The sequence below is a fragment of the Drosophila subpulchrella genome, unplaced genomic scaffold (assembly GCF_014743375.2).
Source record: "Drosophila subpulchrella strain 33 F10 #4 breed RU33 unplaced genomic scaffold, RU_Dsub_v1.1 Primary Assembly Seq2, whole genome shotgun sequence".
NCBI lineage: Eukaryota > Metazoa > Arthropoda > Insecta > Diptera > Drosophilidae > Drosophila > Drosophila subpulchrella.
Window position 1 is genome coordinate 41,776 of NW_023665529.1, and position 16,033 is coordinate 57,808.

Consider the following 16,033-nt stretch of genomic DNA (forward strand, 5'->3'; position numbering starts at 1 on the left):
TAAAGGGGCATTTAGACGTTTTTTTTTGGAGACATTACACGTTTCTATATTACAGTGTACCATCAACAGATTTATTAAATGATTAAAACTAAGGCAGAATTTATTCAATCACATAATCTTCATCAAAATCGTATTTCTCTGCCTTCGAAGAAGATCCCCCTAAGCTAAAGTTATCCAGAACGTCTGTAATTTTGGATATTTTCTTCTCGTTGCGAACATTCTGTTTCTTCTTTTGCTTTTGCAGTTGTTTGATGCCCTTATTCAGGGATTGGTTTTCTGGAATTAAGATAAATTAAGATGTTAATACAGTTCCACGGCGGGATATCCTTCTAAGCTTACCTTCCAAAAGCAGACTGGGATCAACCTTCTCCTTTTCTTCATCCAGTTTTCGCTTGCGACCCTTCGCTGGCTTTTCCTTCTCGTCTATGACCACATTTGCACTCAATGTTTCGGCAGGACTCTCTTCTTCACGCGGTTGTCTGATCTCGAGTGGACCCGTACACGCAATCTCCATAATGTCATCAGTTTTCACAGCGCAATGCTCTAGAATCTCTGTCTCCATGGACTCGAAGTTCTCCACATCGAATTCGCGGGCCTCGGAGTGTACGATTGAGGCACTAAGGTGTACACTTTGCGCTTCCTGAATTTCCGGGGGCTGTGTGCAGTATTTGATTTTGCCCGTGTTCCAGTCGTTGAGGACGCTTCGTGCGGCTGCCACAACATCGGGTACTCCCTTCTTCAGAAATTTGCCTATGGGTAGAGTAAAAAACACATTATTATCTTTAACACTCAGTAGAATTTTATGTACTCACCCATTCTGGCTGCCTTTTTGGCGAAGAATTCCTCGAATGTGTCGTAGCTTGTAATGTCGTACATGGTGCAGAAGTAATCCTTGCTGGCGCGCTTTAAAACGCTCTCGGCGATGGTGAAGGGATCTTTCACATCACCCACGCGCTGCGCATTCTTCAGAACAGCATGTGATTGTTCAGATCCACCGGTGAACACAATGCCAGGGCAATCAATCAGTTTAATTTTCGAATCCAGCTCCACTTCCTGCATTGACTTGGTCACTCCTGGTGTGCTGCCCACCATGCAGGATCTGCCGCGGGTCAGCGAGTTGATGATGGAACTCTTGCCCACATTGGGGATGCCAACGACGCCCACGCGAATCGAGGTCTTGATGCCCTTGTTGCGGCAGTAGTTGCCCAGCATGGACATGAGCAATTCGGCGCCAATGCAAACGGATCCCTGCATAGCCTTCTCGGTCTTCATCTCGCGCAGCTTGCGGCGTCCCAGTCTGTTGGCCTGATCCTGTGTGGAGGCCTTGAAGGCGGTGACGGGACCGCTGCGGCGGAAATACTTGATCCAGTTGTTCAGGTTCTCGCGCGGCACCAAATCGGCCTTGTTGAGCACCAGGACCAGTCGCTTGTTGCCCGGAGCCCCGCGAACGGCGCGCTCCACCTCATTACAGCGGGTGCCCAGCGGATCACGTGCATCCACCACCTCCAGGACAACGTCTGCGTTCTCGATGACCTTTCGGAACTCCTTGAAGTACTGCTTCAGGGACTGCTCCTTGGTGACGGCGTTCTTGTACTTCTTGCCGTCCTCATTCTGGGCATCGTTCTCGTGCATTATGCCGTGCACGGTGCTCCGCATGTCCGCATCTTCGACCATCGACTCCAGCGACTTGAACTTGCTCTGTTCGCGCTCCACCTTGAAGGCTTCGCGGCGGGCCAAACGCTCGGCCTCCTGGCGCTGCTTGGCCTCCTCCACCTCCTTGAGGATGTCCTCCTTGAAGGGGCAGATGTTCGGGATCTGGATGAGCTTCTGTTTCTTGCTGCCCTTCTTGGGGTTCTTCTTGGCAGCGCGACGTTCCTTTTTGTTGTGGTCGCGCACCTTCTTTTCGATCTTGTGCTTCAGGCGACCGGTCAATCGCTTGGATTTTTTAGCTGCGCGATTAACACAAATATGTAGAGCTATACTAACATAAAGGGCATATTAAATACTCACTCTTCAACCTTTTCAGAGCCATTTTACACGAGGATAACCGGAATCAAAACCAACTTTAAGCAAGAACACGTGAAAATAGTCTTCTTCTTGCTCTTCGCCAGCCACCACGAAGCGTGGCCACTTGTTGTGGCGAGTTAGCCAACACTGCCAGTGTTGCCAGACTGGCGGTGTGATGTAATTTGGTTTTTGTACACCGTCTGCGAATTAAATTTAAAATGTCACTTAAAACCGTGTTTTTAAGTGCTCTTCGGAGTATCACCTTGCCAGCTGTGCCCCTCCAGACCTCCAGGATACACACGAGCACGTGCTGGCGGAAGGCGGAGGACCGCAAGGAAATGCTGGCATCTTTGCCGGCCAAAGACGAGGGAACAGTGGGCGAAAAAACGGTGGACATCGACACACTTATCAACCGGTTGGTAGTTTTGATCTTTTCTTGAAATATTTAATAATATTTTGCTTTATTTAATCACAGCAAGGCCAAGTTCTTCCCGGACGCCAGCACCGCCACCCAGTTATTTAATGGAACGCCTTTCAACGAACTGCCCATCTGTAACATTCGCGTTTCGCCCAACAACACAATTATTTCCGTCACGGATCACAAAGGTTGGCCAACTGGAAGACCATTCCCATAACCTGGATATATTACTTAGTTTTATACTACTTTTAGGAGTCCTCCGACTGATACGATCCTGCGGCATTGAGGGGTTCAAAAACACTCGCAAGGGAACCAACATCGCTGCTCAAGCTACTGCTGTTACCATTAGTGGTGTAAGTAGAATCCCGGAAGAAAAATATTCCAAATAGTCAGTACTAACTTTATAGCTCTATTATAATTGTAAGACTAAAAATATTATTTGGTCCGAGCATATCGCCCAAACTAATTTAAATCCTTGTAAAGTGTGTTATTATTTTAGCCAACATTTTTACCACAGTAAGAAACAAATATTCTTTAGCAGCAATACCATCCTAGGATACATATAGACATATCTGCCCATCTATCCACTTTGTGAGCTCAGAAATCAAATCATCATGATTCTCTCTATATTATTTTATGTACACCACCAAAGGCTAAATTTGAACCTAACAAAATATCACAATTGCATTACAGAAAGCCATTGAATTGGGTTGGAAAACAGTGCGAGTGAAGGTCCGTGGTCTTGGCCCTGGAAGAATGGTAGGTTCAGAATATAAAGTCACTCGTAGATATTATAAGTAATTTAATTTGTATTTTATTTTGTTCCAGTCGGCAATCAAGGGCTTGCAAATGGGGGGACTTAACATTGTTTCCATAACCGACAACACACATGTTTCATTTAATCCCCCAAGGCCCCGAAAACAAAGAAGTCTCTAATCTTGAACTTGTTAATACCGTTGCTTATAAACAAAATACACTAATAGTCGTTAAAAACCCAAAAATTTATCTTTTAAATGGAATAAATGACAGTCACGGTGAGCGAGTTTTAACGAAAAGAATTGAACTATGGCCGCCGACCTTACAGTCACATTTTCATGGCGCAATAAATAAACCTCAATGTATAATTTATATATCGGTCGATTAAAAAAAGTTTGAAACAATTAATTTCTTAAGTTTGTATAATATTTTTGTTATATTTTGTTTCTTATATTACTTGTTTTTCCTTAAGAGTTACAATGGATGCACATAATTCCTTTAATAGTCCTATTCTAAAAAAAGTACAATATGCAAGTTATCAGTATGGATGCCTAAAAAATACATAAAATACGAAACTTTCCTTCCACTAATCAACTATTAACCCTAATCAATCTTTATAAAATGGGCTGACGAGCGCCAGTTATGTTATGGATGCCATAAAAACTGTTTGACTAAATATCACCTAGCGAACACACTAGCAATATACTTCAATGGAATGCTGCTTCTCAACATGGAATTCTAGGGGATACGATCAGGATTTGTACAATGAATGATGTTTTTGGTTGTGGCTAAGCGTGAGGTTCGGATTCGTATTGTCATGTGCTTGCCGAGGTTAATTTTCGCAGGCGACCTTCGATGTGACTGTGCAAAACTTTCGCTGCTGTGCTTAGTATGCAGGTTTTTCGCGCTTTATCGAATTTATACGCTTCTTGCGCATCTAATGGGGTTCCGTCCCTCTGAGGCGAAGAAGGCTTTGGTGCAGTTCTTCGAAATCTTTGCTGCATTTTGGCCCAGGGGCAGCTTGGATTGGTGAGCTCCTCTGATTTGATGGCGGGGATTTGAAAACTATGTGGTTCTGGAGGGATTTCTGGCTTTATATCTATTTCAGAGTCACAATTATTGCATCCGCTCATCCCGAATGTCGTGTGATACTGCATATTGGACGCGGTTCCGGGATAATGCGGACTGCCACCGCCGGACGGATTTTGAGGTGTATTCCCGTGTTTTCCCTCGTCGTTACTTCCATCTGGCTGTGTAGCATCGCTCTCTTCGTAGTCCATAAACGTTGTGGAACATGCTGGCTGATAAATAACCGCCGACGCATGTCCAGATCTTCCCGACTTCAGTGGCGTTCCCTTCGTCCAGGTGTTCGTTCGCGGATCGTAGACTTCAACGATGGACAGGAAGTTGTTGCCATCGAATCCACCAATTGCGTATAGTTTTCCGTCCAGCGTAGTCAGCGAGAGAGCACTACGTGCGATTTGGATTGGCGCCACCATGTCCCAGGTATCGTTTTCGGTATCATACCGCTCCACAGTGGCCAGTTGCCGGGTGCCGTCGAAGCCTCCTACCACGTAGATGTACTGGTTAATTGCCGCCACACCTGATTGTAATTAATTTCGAAATTAGTTGGAAAGGAGATAACAGGATGGCTAGTCATTCTTACCCGCTCCACTGCGACCCGTTTGTAGTGGTGGCAGAAAACTCCACTCATTGTTCTCCGGATGATAGCACTCCACGCTGCCCAATCGCTCGTTTCCATCAAAACCTCCGATGGCATAGAGCAGCCGATTGACCACCACCACCCCCACACCCAAACGTTTGGCATGCATCGGCTGTACGAGGGTCCAGCGATCGAGTTCTGGGTCATAGCTAAAAAAGATTATAATATTTTATTATTATTTGGCGGTAGCAGATAAATCGATGATAACTTAATGTGTATAGATAGTACGAAAACAAAATGTTTTGAAAGATAAATAAACTCCCCCCACTATCAAGATCCATGTCACGCTTTTGTTAAAGCTATTTTATACAGGGAACATTAAAGATACTGAACCTCTAAGTATTGAATTACTTTAAATAACACTAGTATAGGTCCAAAGACAACTGATTGAATATATACTACTGAACTCTTTTTAGTTAATTAATTATACTCACTACTCCACGGTGTTGTGGTACTCCATGCCTGCGGATCCGCCCACGGCGTACATTAGCTCGTCCATGACGGCCACGCCCACTCGATGGCGCGGCACGGACATTGGGGCGCAGGGACGCCACGTCTCGCTAACGGCACTGTACCGATCCACCCAATCCGAATCATAGGAGGATCCAATGTTGTTATTCCTGCCTCCGACCGCATAAAACTTGCCCTTGAGGAAAGCGGCGCCCAGGCCGGATCTTGGAATGCGCAGGTTGGGCAGTGTCGTCCACGTCTTGTCGTCCACATTGTAGGCCTCCAGAATGTCCAGTGAGTGCCGGAAGAAGCCGCCGGCCACGAATATCATTCGCGTGGTGTTGGGCGTCCTCTCCTTAACGCCAGGACACTTGTGCAGCGTTAGGTCCTTGAAGATCTTGGCCAAATACTCGCGACAGGCGGGAACCTTTCGCAAAACGTCACAGTTTTTCATCTGCTCCTTAAGGAAATTGGGTGTCAGGAACTGACAACGCACGGCGCCCAGGATGTGCTCCATTTTGCAGTGCCGATTGTCCTCGTCGTATTTCACCCACTTGAGGACAGCGTTGTAGACCTCTCGCTCCTCCTGCACATTAAGCTCATCCCTTCGAATCAGGGCTATCAACTGATAGGCCGAAAGCTGGAGGAACTCCTCCTCTTGGCACACCTAAAGAAAAATCAAAAGTTGTAGTTCTCTGAATGGATTTCCATAAGAGATTACTAACCTGTGTGAAATTCCGCTCTATGAACACATTTGCCTTCTTTTGCAGCTCAACGCAGCCGTGCTGCTCGGCAAAGTTGGCGATGCCAATGGCATTCGTGGGGTCTAATTGGCGCTCCAGAAAGGCACAGCAGGCATCGATTACGTTTGGCACTTGGAACATGGTGGCCGCCGGCAGCAGTTGGCACACCGTCACCTCAGTCACACGGATTTGGCCGGTGTACATGAAGTACAGGATGCGGGACATGGCCGTGGGACAGACCTGAAAGAGCGAAATGGACGAACTGTTCATCTATTAAGCCAACCAATTAAGGGCCGCGCTTGAGCTCTACTTACCCCCTGGAGCTGGACGCGCGACATCTCCGACTCCTTGAGTCCGCCCGTGAACATGGCCTTGAAGTAGGGCGATGCGGCGGACAGCACCACCTTGTGGGCGGGAAAGAGCTCCCTCTTCACCTCCAGAACCACGTCCGTGAGCATGCCGTGCGATCGCATCATGTACATCATTTTCAGGGCCTCCTTGGCGTAGTTGGACATGCAGAAGGTCATGTCGTCGTCCGTGGCATCGTGGTCATCTAGGGTCGAATGCACCGATCCAAACCGACCGCCACAATTCGACGAGATGGAACAACTTTCCGAAGTGTTGTTCATCTCAGCCTCTGGAAAGTCAAGGAAGAGAATATTTATATAATATCGGAATTATTAATGTTATTAGCTTTATTAATAATAATTAAACTTGAAAATTGTTTTGTATTCCGAAAAAAATAACCCTTAGAGAATTTAATTTACTAAATTATTTAGTTATTAAATATGAATTTAATGAGCATGTTATATAGTCTGCTAATAGTTAGAAACTTACATACTTTACAACTCAGCCCTGTAACACTTGTACCCCATCCATCGCAAATAGATCGACAATCAGCTTAGGCTATATATTCTATTATATTATCTAATCTGTTGTGAATTTGCAAAAAAAAATTCAAGATGGCATTTTAAAGAAATCCTCCAAGTGTGAAATGACGTAGTATTTTAGGCATATCTAAGATAGCTGAATGGTGGGATACGACTAGCTTTAACACGTTCTAGATCTTATAGGGATTTTTTATTTTTTGAACGAATTGTGTATTTTGTAAAGATATAATAACAAATTTGGTTTTCAATTGGTTAGTTTTGGAAAAGTTTAGTATTAGAGATTTAGCGTTTCTCGATAAGAAAACTAACCCGATAAGATTAAATTAAATGGTTTTTGCATATAAAGAACCTTTAAAAACAACTTATTTAGTTTTTCACGTACACTCTTCCGAGCGGGTACTATAATCCAATGGGAATTTGCATTGTCACCACAAACCAGTTTCCCGTACTGTTATCTTCTATGATTATATCCAAAACGCCTTTAAGCTGGCTCTAAATATTCAAACACACGCGCGAATGCAACTAAATTTAAAGCTGTTTCAATCCATTATATTTAACATCTCACGTTCGACTTTGGCTGATTTCACTGTATAACAATCTAGAAGCGTTTCAAGCATTTTCGCCAATCATTGTGGGCTGTTTTAGAGTGTGGGACCCGCCAGAGAACATGATTCGCAATTTGCACCGTCATGATCAGTGGTTTTTTTTCCCCAAAAGCCCAAGTAACAAAATGGCAAACTCGTTGCGAATTGAACTGTAGACCCATTATAAAATCCAAAACGAACCTTCTGGGGGGCAGGAGTACGTCTTGCGGGTGGGCATGTCGGAGATGTGACTCTCATATTGCATGGGGGTATGCATTTGGGTTTGCATTTTGGCACAAATGAGGATAAGGATAGGGATCCTTGAGGAGATCTTTTTTCAGGTTTGTCACTTCACGAGTTATGGTTTTTATAGTTATTATAATCAGGGTTTTATGTGCACGCACTCCACCCGCGATAATGGTAATTTGCAAACAAAGACTGGGTGAAAATGAAAGCGCACGATCGATCAGCTTCTGCTCCGCAAATCCGCTCCGGCGATCATGCGTGCGCCGTGGAGAGAGCCCGTCAACTGACTGCTATGTGGTCTGCTCTAGCCACCGGGAAACGGACTCGAGTGCCCCACAGACCCCAGAGACTTATCTCTCGGATGGCGGGGAGCGTTACAAAGAGCGCTATCATGCTTACATGTGACTCGGTTCTTTTGGACCCTTGCTTACAGGTGAACACTCCTTGTTGTGGCGATAAAAAACTCCACAATTATGAACACCATGAATGAACGCACGGCTTACGAACGATTTCTGCTCCGTAACGATGATGTTCACAAATCGGTACCTTTGGTAAGCACAATTGTCTGCCATAATTTTCCATTTCAGGTGAGAAATGTCTAACCTGCCCAGCAGGTTTTTTAGAGGATCACGAATTTCCAAATGTTTTATTTACCCAACTTATTAATTTGCAGGGTAGATGTACGGCTATACAGCACTTCGGAAAACTTTATGCGCGTCATCCAGACATTTGGGAATTTCGTTTCGTTGAAATGATAACTAAAATCCGATCAAAGTCCGCCAAAAATCAACAAATAAATACTTATTCATACTTCTTTAAATCAACATAATATCATAATTCACTTAAATGCTTATAAGGAGGATATTAAAGCAAATAATTGTTCTCTTATAAAGTCTATTATTATGTCTCCATTATTAGTAGTTTAGATTGTAACTTTCGCCCTAACGGGTTTTCATAATATTTCGTTCAAGAGTTTAATACCCTCAAATCTGACAGTATCTGATAAATCATTGTTACCAAGCAATCAAATCATGGCAATAAATTTAGACGTATCGAGTCATGACGGTACGCACACATTTATGTTCCCTGAACATGAAAAATTTCCCGCATTTCCTGTTTATGGAGATATTGTCTTGTTAAATAATCATGATGATAGAAATAAAAATACTATAAATTATATTACACTATTAATTGAACATTATAATATAAAGCATTATAAAATGATGTACTGTTTAATATATTCTAAGATTTATACCGTCTGTATTATTTTTTCAAAGTGGACCGGATTAGAAAAAATTTGAGGAAATATTTTGATATACAAATTTAAAATATCATGAATTATGTAATAATAATACTTGTAATATCAGAACTCAAAATATAAAGATAATTTTTACCATAATAGCCATTACGGGATCGCTAGATTTTTATTATTCGATTTAAAACAGGCAGGTTTCGGAAAAGAATTCTTTTCCAGTGCAGTTGTGGCTACGAACATTGTATCTGAGTCACTAAAAAATAAGAGATACATGGCTCTCGGATAAAAAAGGGGCTTCTATAGAAAGACCAATCTCGTGATCTGTTAATTACCTAGCATAAATTCAGAAACTCCAATGTGTTGGAAATGGATTCTACTCTTTGTTTATCAAAGTGCGGTTTTAAAATTACCGCGTAAAGTGAGGACGGGTTGTTGGTTAATAAGTGATAAGGCAAAAACTGGGCGAAATAGTGCCAAATCATGATGAGGAGGCAAAACCTTATACACATTCTCCGTATGATTGTGTAGGTGAAAACAAATAGCGTAATCAGCAGGGAGCGAGCGTGTGTGAGTGCAGGTACCGTTGAACTTTGCATCCACATAAACAAATATTACTCACTTACATTCCACTCCCTGTCCCCCTCTCACGCACGTACGAACGGTACATAGTACATACATGCCATTTATGTACATACGCACACCCACACTTCCAATGCCATGTGCCGAACAGCTGATGGAGGCCATGGAAATGGAACTCACGAAGAAGGCCATTGATTGTGATTGTGAGAAAAGGCAACTTTGTTGTAAGAGATTACTGCAATGCGGAGCAAACATTTACACTGCATCTGCATCACCAGGGAACTCAAGATCTCACAGATACTACACATGTACATAACCACGTATATAAGCTGGGAAAGTGCACCGTAAATTTCTCCCTTTGTTTCATTGAAGTTTTCACTCGAAGGTAACTAACGCTCGTAGGTTAATGAAAACGTTTGTAATCGGTCAACATAACTATGCTAATATAAAGCATTCGATGTGCGATATTTTATTTACGGGTTTTATGATTTATTTACTGCTACTCACAACTTTATTTATTTATTTTCCACTTGCCACTCCGATTTTTTTCTCCTCTTTGCGAGTGTTGAAAAACGCATGCCTGTTTACATGCGAGATTTCAAGGGTTTCCAGATGGTTAGAAAAGGTTGAGGTTAAGCAATAAAATACTTAATTTTGAACCTGATTGATCTAATCAATAAACATTTCCTAGACCAATGCAGGCAGTTGTAAAAGAAATGCGGAATATATATTCACGAATTTATTGAATTTAGTAAAGGAAATTAAAAGTTAAGCCTTATCATTTATCAACAGCTGATTTTTAACACCTGTTTTTTCTTAGCTGGTCACACTGCTGCCCTTTGGAGTTCCAATCGTGCAATATTAAAAATACCTATCCAAAGGTGGATTAAAGATGAAGCCGGCCTTGAAAACGGTCAATGCCACAGGAAGGCACACCGCCTCGGTGATATTCTTCCATGGATCCGGCGACACGGGCCCCAATGTTCTGGAATGGGTGCGCTTTCTGCTCGGCGGGAACCTGGAGTATCCGCACATAAAGATCATCTATCCCACGGCCCCCAAGCAGAAGTACACCCCGTTGGACGGGGAGCTGTCCAATGTTTGGTTCGACCGCAAATCCGTGAACATAGCCGCCCCGGAGAGCAGGAAGAGCATGTCCCAGTGCTACGAGGCAGTCAATCAGCTCATCGATGAAGAGGTGTCCAGTGGAATCCCACTGAACAGAATCATCGTGGGCGGTTTCTCCATGGGCGGTGCCGTGGCCTTGCATACGGGCTATCATTTGAAACCCAGTTTGGCCGGTGTATTCGCACACTCCTCGTTCCTGAACCGCGGCTCCGTTGTGTACGAGTCTCTGGCGAACAGCCAAGGGGATTCCCTTCCCGAGCTGCGAATGTTCCACGGGGAAAGGGATACTCTAGTGCCGCCAGACTGGGGCGTGGAGACCTTCGAATCCCTTAAAAAACTGGGAGTCAAGGGCACATTCCATCCACTAAGAAACACCCTGCACGAACTGAAAACCGCCTCCATTACGGATCTTCAGAAATGGATTCAGGAAAAGCTGCCTCCACTGGAAAACCAAGTGCAAAATAAGCTCTGAACGGCAAGTATTTAAAAAGATTTATATTCCCATCCCTAGACTAACTTATTTCTTATTCAATTGCAGTGTTTGGCATGAATCCCGTACAATTTGGGGCAGCGCAGAGGCAAGTCTTTCCATATGCAAACTTTTTATACTCCCCCTCTCCGCCGTAATGAAAGCACAACTCCTCCTGGGCCCGAATATCCCGAGCAGCAAATATACCTAGGGATATACGATACATTACTCCACAAGCTGGAGCAAAGCAAGCAATAAAACTCACCTATTTTCGGTATGGGACAGTCTATTCGTACCGCTGCTATGTTGCAGTTTGGTTCACAGCTGTGGTTTAGGTAACGCCCGATGTTCCCACGTCTAGAAGGATCCACGATGGTCACCTGTTGCTTCGTTTCGCTGGTGTATTCATTCAAAACCAGGACATAGTTCATCAGGCCAAGTTCTTCATTGATGTTCAAGCGTCTTTTGGCCTCAGATGCAGTCAAAAGTTCTCCGGCATATTCGCATATGTATCCACCTTCTGGAATGTTTACTGTAGTGCGCAGACCTTTGGATCCGTATACTGGAGAGTCGAATATTTTCAGATTTTTTCTTGGACCGTATTGCACAAGTCGATTGGAGCAGGTGTTTCGACTGCATTTGCATAAATCATTGCATTCGATGACGGGATTTGAGGATTTTTTTAAAACTAATTCTACACCATCCCTCGGGTACTCATATTGACCTCCATGGGGACATATTTCACTCTTTTCGCAGGCTCCATTGCATTGACATTGGTTCAGAAGAACGGAATTGTACTCGTCCGCCAAAGTTTTAAAATCTAAACTGCCATCGCTGGGCATTAACACCGATTCCAATATATACTCTAGACTATCGGGGTGCTCATAATCGTCACAAAGAGCTGTATCAGATCTATTCATTTTTATGATTGTTTATATTGGAATATATTGGATCCTATATTTTCTTTATTTGTTGGACCATAATACGATTTTGTAATTCCGGAATATGGGACTCTATTCATTTGGTCACACTCGGAATTTAAAATTTTCTGTTTAATTTAAATGAACATTTCCTAGGGAAAGTGTTTTATTTTTTTCTTTGTAAGCTGTATCTTCAATTTATCCGTTTGGTTTTGAGCGTTACCAGACTTCCAGAAAAAGGGGACTCCTTGCGATGACCTCCCATTTCCCCTGCGTGTTGAGTTTCCACCGCTCCACCATGTTGGATTTCCCACTCCGCCATCGTGTTGGGTTTCCATTTCGGAGCGACGAAGGGGCTGATTTGGATCCAATCGAAGTTGTCGAACGATTGGCAGCATGTCTGAACTTTATGGGAGCCTGGTAGAAGTTCATCGAGTCGATGGCTTCGAAATGGTTCTGAATATATCGATTTTATTGGAGATTGCCCGCTGGGCTGAGGGACATTGTTCTGACGGCAGGTCTACGGTATCTGCACTTTAGGAAGTACACGGTTTTATTTTTATGACAATGTAAATATTTATATTTTCATTTGGAATTGACCCTTTTAAAAAAGGAGTTTACTTATTATCTTTAACTTCAATTTTATCAAAAATATTTTTGTTACACTTCTTAATCACAAATGAAAGGCTAGAACATCCGTCTTTTCGTAAAAATAAATAATGTACCCATAATGGTCGACAATGCTGTTTTGATTGTCATTATAGAGGTGCGCTAAAAGAAATATGTAACAATATTTAATTTCAATATCCGTTACTCGTATTAGGCGATTATTTAATTAAATTTGGAAAGCATAAATCCCCTCCCTTAAAAATTGCATGTGTACCCAATTAATTTAGAGGCTATACATTTTTTGCTTTAATTGTAAAACCATTTTAAAATTTATTCATTCATTATTGTTTTTTTTTAATTTAAGCATCATAAATATTTAATCATACAATTGTTTTGTGTTGAAACATTCTGTTAAATGGAGATTCACAGTAATGATTAGAGGGGGTGTAATATTTATTTGTACTGTTACTGAAAACGTTTAACAATTATACTCCTCTAAAAGGCTCCGGCGGTGTTTGTTTGTGTAAATTGGTGGCAATTAATCTGGATTAATGGAATTATGCAAAGCATGGAACATTTTTGAATGCGAACTTATCTGAAATTATAATTTTTTTGGGTTAAGGAAAGAACATCGGTTATTGTTCATAGTTATTAGGTACCTACCTTATTTTATTTGCTTAAGGCATCTTTGATTTTGTCGAATCCTGACTGGATGTTATCGGTTACTTTGTTTGTGTACTTGGTAACATCGTCCTCCTTCTCGTAGTAGTAAATAAAGTAGACGGCCAAGCCGACCACAATGATGACCACCAAAAATGTACTGATCACTGAAATAAGCACACTAAGCGCACAGTTGAAGCAGCTGAAAAGATAAGAGTAAATATATTAAATTGTAATTCTTTTATAAAACTATTTGGAAGAAATTGTATATTTTCCTAGAAACGCGATAAAGGAATTGTCTGTATATTTAACATACATCCCTCACATTCTTTAAAGCATTTTCAAATGAGATCACCATCAGAAACCTATTTATGTATTCATGAATCATTAGTATTTTATTTACACATTTATCAAATTGGAAAATAGGCTAAAATGATATTTTAATTAGTTCTTAAATGGTCATGGTCAGTGTAATTGCTCGCATTAGCCCTAATAGTTGAAAAGCCAAGGGTTCTTCTGGCAGCACATAGAAATGATGCAATACTTCCGAATTAATTACGCATGAAAAGTTGTCTAATAAAAATGCACCCCAAATAACATTCGTGGATTACATTTTCACCCCCATCAGGGAGTTAGCTACCACTTTTTGAGGGCCAAGAGCTGGCATTCCAACGGAAATGCGAAACCGGCGACGAGCTGCCGGTTGTTGGCTTAAACCAACGGGGCGGGGTCATGGCGATTCCTGGGGGTAGATATACGTATATAAGGAATAATTCCGTCGCGCCTCGATGGAGCCAGGACTTTCTGGAGCCAGATGGTACATAAGCGAAAAACTAATGCGACGCACTGCGAAATGCTCGACATGACCACATTGTATGTTTGTATCTTATAGATACGCAAATACGCGGGCTTTCAATTGTGGCCACTGTGCGCGTATATGAACAAGCACATAAGTATATATGCGTATGTATCTTCATATATATAGCTTAGGGAAGCGTGAGCTGGAATAATAATAAGTAGTCTTCTGTGGATACGATACCATGTTGCATGTCATGTACGTATTTTTTTCACAGCAACTATGCGTATGATTCCATGGACAATTAAGTAATTCATTCCGCCAACTGTATGTATGCGATGATTCGCCATCGAAAGTGGAAACACTTTCAGGTAGAACGGATCTGAGTACCTATAGATTCTCATGCGGTTCGTTTGTTTACCTGCTCTCATTGCTTTTATTTGTGATATGGAAACCTGTATGTATAAGAGTCGCAAGTGAGAATTCGCACTGGGTATTCCAGTTTTCTCTGAATTCTGCTTCCGCTTTAAAATTGCATTGTTCTCTTGTTGTTTTATATATAAATACAGCTCCCCTGGGAGCACTTTTTCTATATTCAGATCTTCTCATAGGAGTCATTAAAATATGTATGTAAATAGGAGGGAACTTTAGCTATCAGGTGGTTGCACACTTTCTTATCTTATTTAAGGTCTTACTCATGGTTCCCGATTTATTTATCATTCTTGAGCGAGTCTTCTTAATTGTGTTTTACTTATAGATGGTTGTTTACAACCGGAAATCTCTCTTATCTTAAACTTCCAAGAGGCTAGACTTTTGTAATACTAATCTATTTAAGGCAACTTACCAGCAGGCTACGTTTCCGGCTAGGCACTTGCACATGTTGATCTTCTTTTCTGTTGGAAAGATGTCTGATCAAAATAAACAGCTTCGGGTATCGTCTGCAATTAAATATATAATGAGAATTTCCATCACCCTTAAGGAAGCCATTCAACTCACAGTCAACCGCTTTTGCCGACGAAATTTGTTTAACTAAACCCAAAGAGAATGAGTTTATTTAGCGTCCCAGTTCGGCTCGAAGTCTTCTCTGCCATACAAGTTCGACGTCGCACCGTGGTGAAACTTGGTGAAATTGTTGGTGAATAATATTTTTATAAATGTGTTGTTTTCTGTTTTTATATATTTATATTTAAATTTTTTCTAATTTTGTACTATACCAATTTATGAAGATTTTCTTGGAACCATTTATAAACTATAGCCTTTGAAAATAAAGTTGAATTGAGTTTATTTTAAACATTCAAAACTTGCCAATTTAACTCTCTTTCCTTTTTGTTCAATTAACTATATAAAGTTAAAACTGGTTTAAGGTCGCATATCTTAGTTATAACTCCAATAACAACTTTGTTTGTAACTTCGCTCAAATGTTCAAGGCAGTAGAAGAGAATTCTTAAGTTGAGGGTGAGAGTTCTTGAGTTTGTGTTTTCTTTGTTTTTCTGGGGTTCGCAAAGAAGTACTTATTATGAAAAGCGTGAATGCTGTACGCACTCCTCAACTTTTGAGCTCTTATACAAACATATAACAGCCGAGGTGAGAAGTTGAAGGGAGCGTGAAGAATATAAACCCATTACAATTAACCCTAGATGTTTGTTTGCAATCTTTAAGGGGGACTTCTTTATAGCAAACAGTTGGAAAAAATTGAGCTGTTATCACTAAAAACATCAGTAAGAACGTCATACCATTTCTGACCTTCCTAAAATTTAAAAAAATACAAAATACATAGTATTGTAACCATTGGTAAAATTT

The 16,033-nt window shown here is 41.6% G+C and overlaps 6 protein-coding genes across 9 annotated transcripts; 2 read left to right on the forward strand and 4 right to left on the reverse strand.

The window, feature by feature from the left end:
- Positions 1–49: 49 nt before the first annotated feature.
- Positions 50–2,155, reverse strand: LOC119559284 (guanine nucleotide-binding protein-like 3 homolog). Its single transcript, XM_037872360.1, has 4 exons — positions 2,011–2,155; positions 813–1,949; positions 340–750; positions 50–276 (listed from the first exon to the last, which is right to left on the reverse strand). The coding sequence occupies exons 1-4, from the start codon at positions 2,030–2,032 to the stop codon at positions 101–103; spliced, it is 1,746 nt and encodes a 581-aa protein (XP_037728288.1). The 5' UTR covers positions 2,033–2,155; the 3' UTR covers positions 50–100.
- Positions 2,154–3,426, forward strand: LOC119559288 (30S ribosomal protein S11-like). Its single transcript, XM_037872365.1, has 5 exons — positions 2,154–2,422; positions 2,483–2,613; positions 2,678–2,778; positions 3,119–3,184; positions 3,254–3,426. Exons 1-5 carry the CDS (start codon positions 2,226–2,228, stop codon positions 3,359–3,361), a joined length of 603 nt encoding a protein of 200 aa, XP_037728293.1. The 5' UTR covers positions 2,154–2,225; the 3' UTR covers positions 3,362–3,426.
- A 183-nt stretch (positions 3,427–3,609) lies between these two features.
- LOC119559283 (kelch-like ECH-associated protein 1B) lies at positions 3,610–10,217 on the reverse strand. Of its 4 annotated transcripts, none has more exons than XM_037872357.1 (6): positions 10,159–10,217; positions 6,412–6,734; positions 6,080–6,337; positions 5,339–6,021; positions 4,848–5,053; positions 3,610–4,784 (listed from the first exon to the last, which is right to left on the reverse strand). In XM_037872357.1, the coding sequence occupies exons 2-6, from the start codon at positions 6,724–6,726 to the stop codon at positions 3,997–3,999; spliced, it is 2,250 nt and encodes a 749-aa protein (XP_037728285.1). In that variant the 5' UTR covers positions 6,727–6,734; positions 10,159–10,217; the 3' UTR covers positions 3,610–3,996. The 4 variants fall into 4 exon arrangements, with proteins under 4 accessions (XP_037728285.1, XP_037728286.1, XP_037728284.1 ...); XM_037872358.1 differs by lacking the exon at positions 10,159–10,217 and adding an exon at positions 9,212–9,225; XM_037872356.1 differs by lacking the exon at positions 10,159–10,217 and adding an exon at positions 7,773–8,101.
- A 254-nt stretch (positions 10,218–10,471) lies between these two features.
- Positions 10,472–11,523, forward strand: LOC119559287 (lysophospholipase-like protein 1). Its single transcript, XM_037872364.1, has 2 exons — positions 10,472–11,254; positions 11,318–11,523. Exon 1 carries the CDS (start codon positions 10,544–10,546, stop codon positions 11,249–11,251), a length of 708 nt encoding a protein of 235 aa, XP_037728292.1. The 5' UTR covers positions 10,472–10,543; the 3' UTR covers positions 11,252–11,254; positions 11,318–11,523.
- On the reverse strand, positions 11,304–12,226 carry LOC119559286 (probable histone-lysine N-methyltransferase set-23). The gene is made up of 2 exons (XM_037872363.1): positions 11,514–12,226; positions 11,304–11,455 (listed from the first exon to the last, which is right to left on the reverse strand). The coding sequence occupies exons 1-2, from the start codon at positions 12,166–12,168 to the stop codon at positions 11,304–11,306; spliced, it is 807 nt and encodes a 268-aa protein (XP_037728291.1). The 5' UTR covers positions 12,169–12,226.
- A 983-nt stretch (positions 12,227–13,209) lies between these two features.
- LOC119559281 (protein midgut expression 1-like) lies at positions 13,210–15,248 on the reverse strand. The gene is made up of 4 exons (XM_037872350.1): positions 15,230–15,248; positions 15,078–15,171; positions 13,441–13,639; positions 13,210–13,372 (listed from the first exon to the last, which is right to left on the reverse strand). The coding sequence occupies exons 2-3, from the start codon at positions 15,110–15,112 to the stop codon at positions 13,447–13,449; spliced, it is 228 nt and encodes a 75-aa protein (XP_037728278.1). The 5' UTR covers positions 15,113–15,171; positions 15,230–15,248; the 3' UTR covers positions 13,210–13,372; positions 13,441–13,446.
- Between the last annotated feature and the right edge of the window lie 785 nt (positions 15,249–16,033).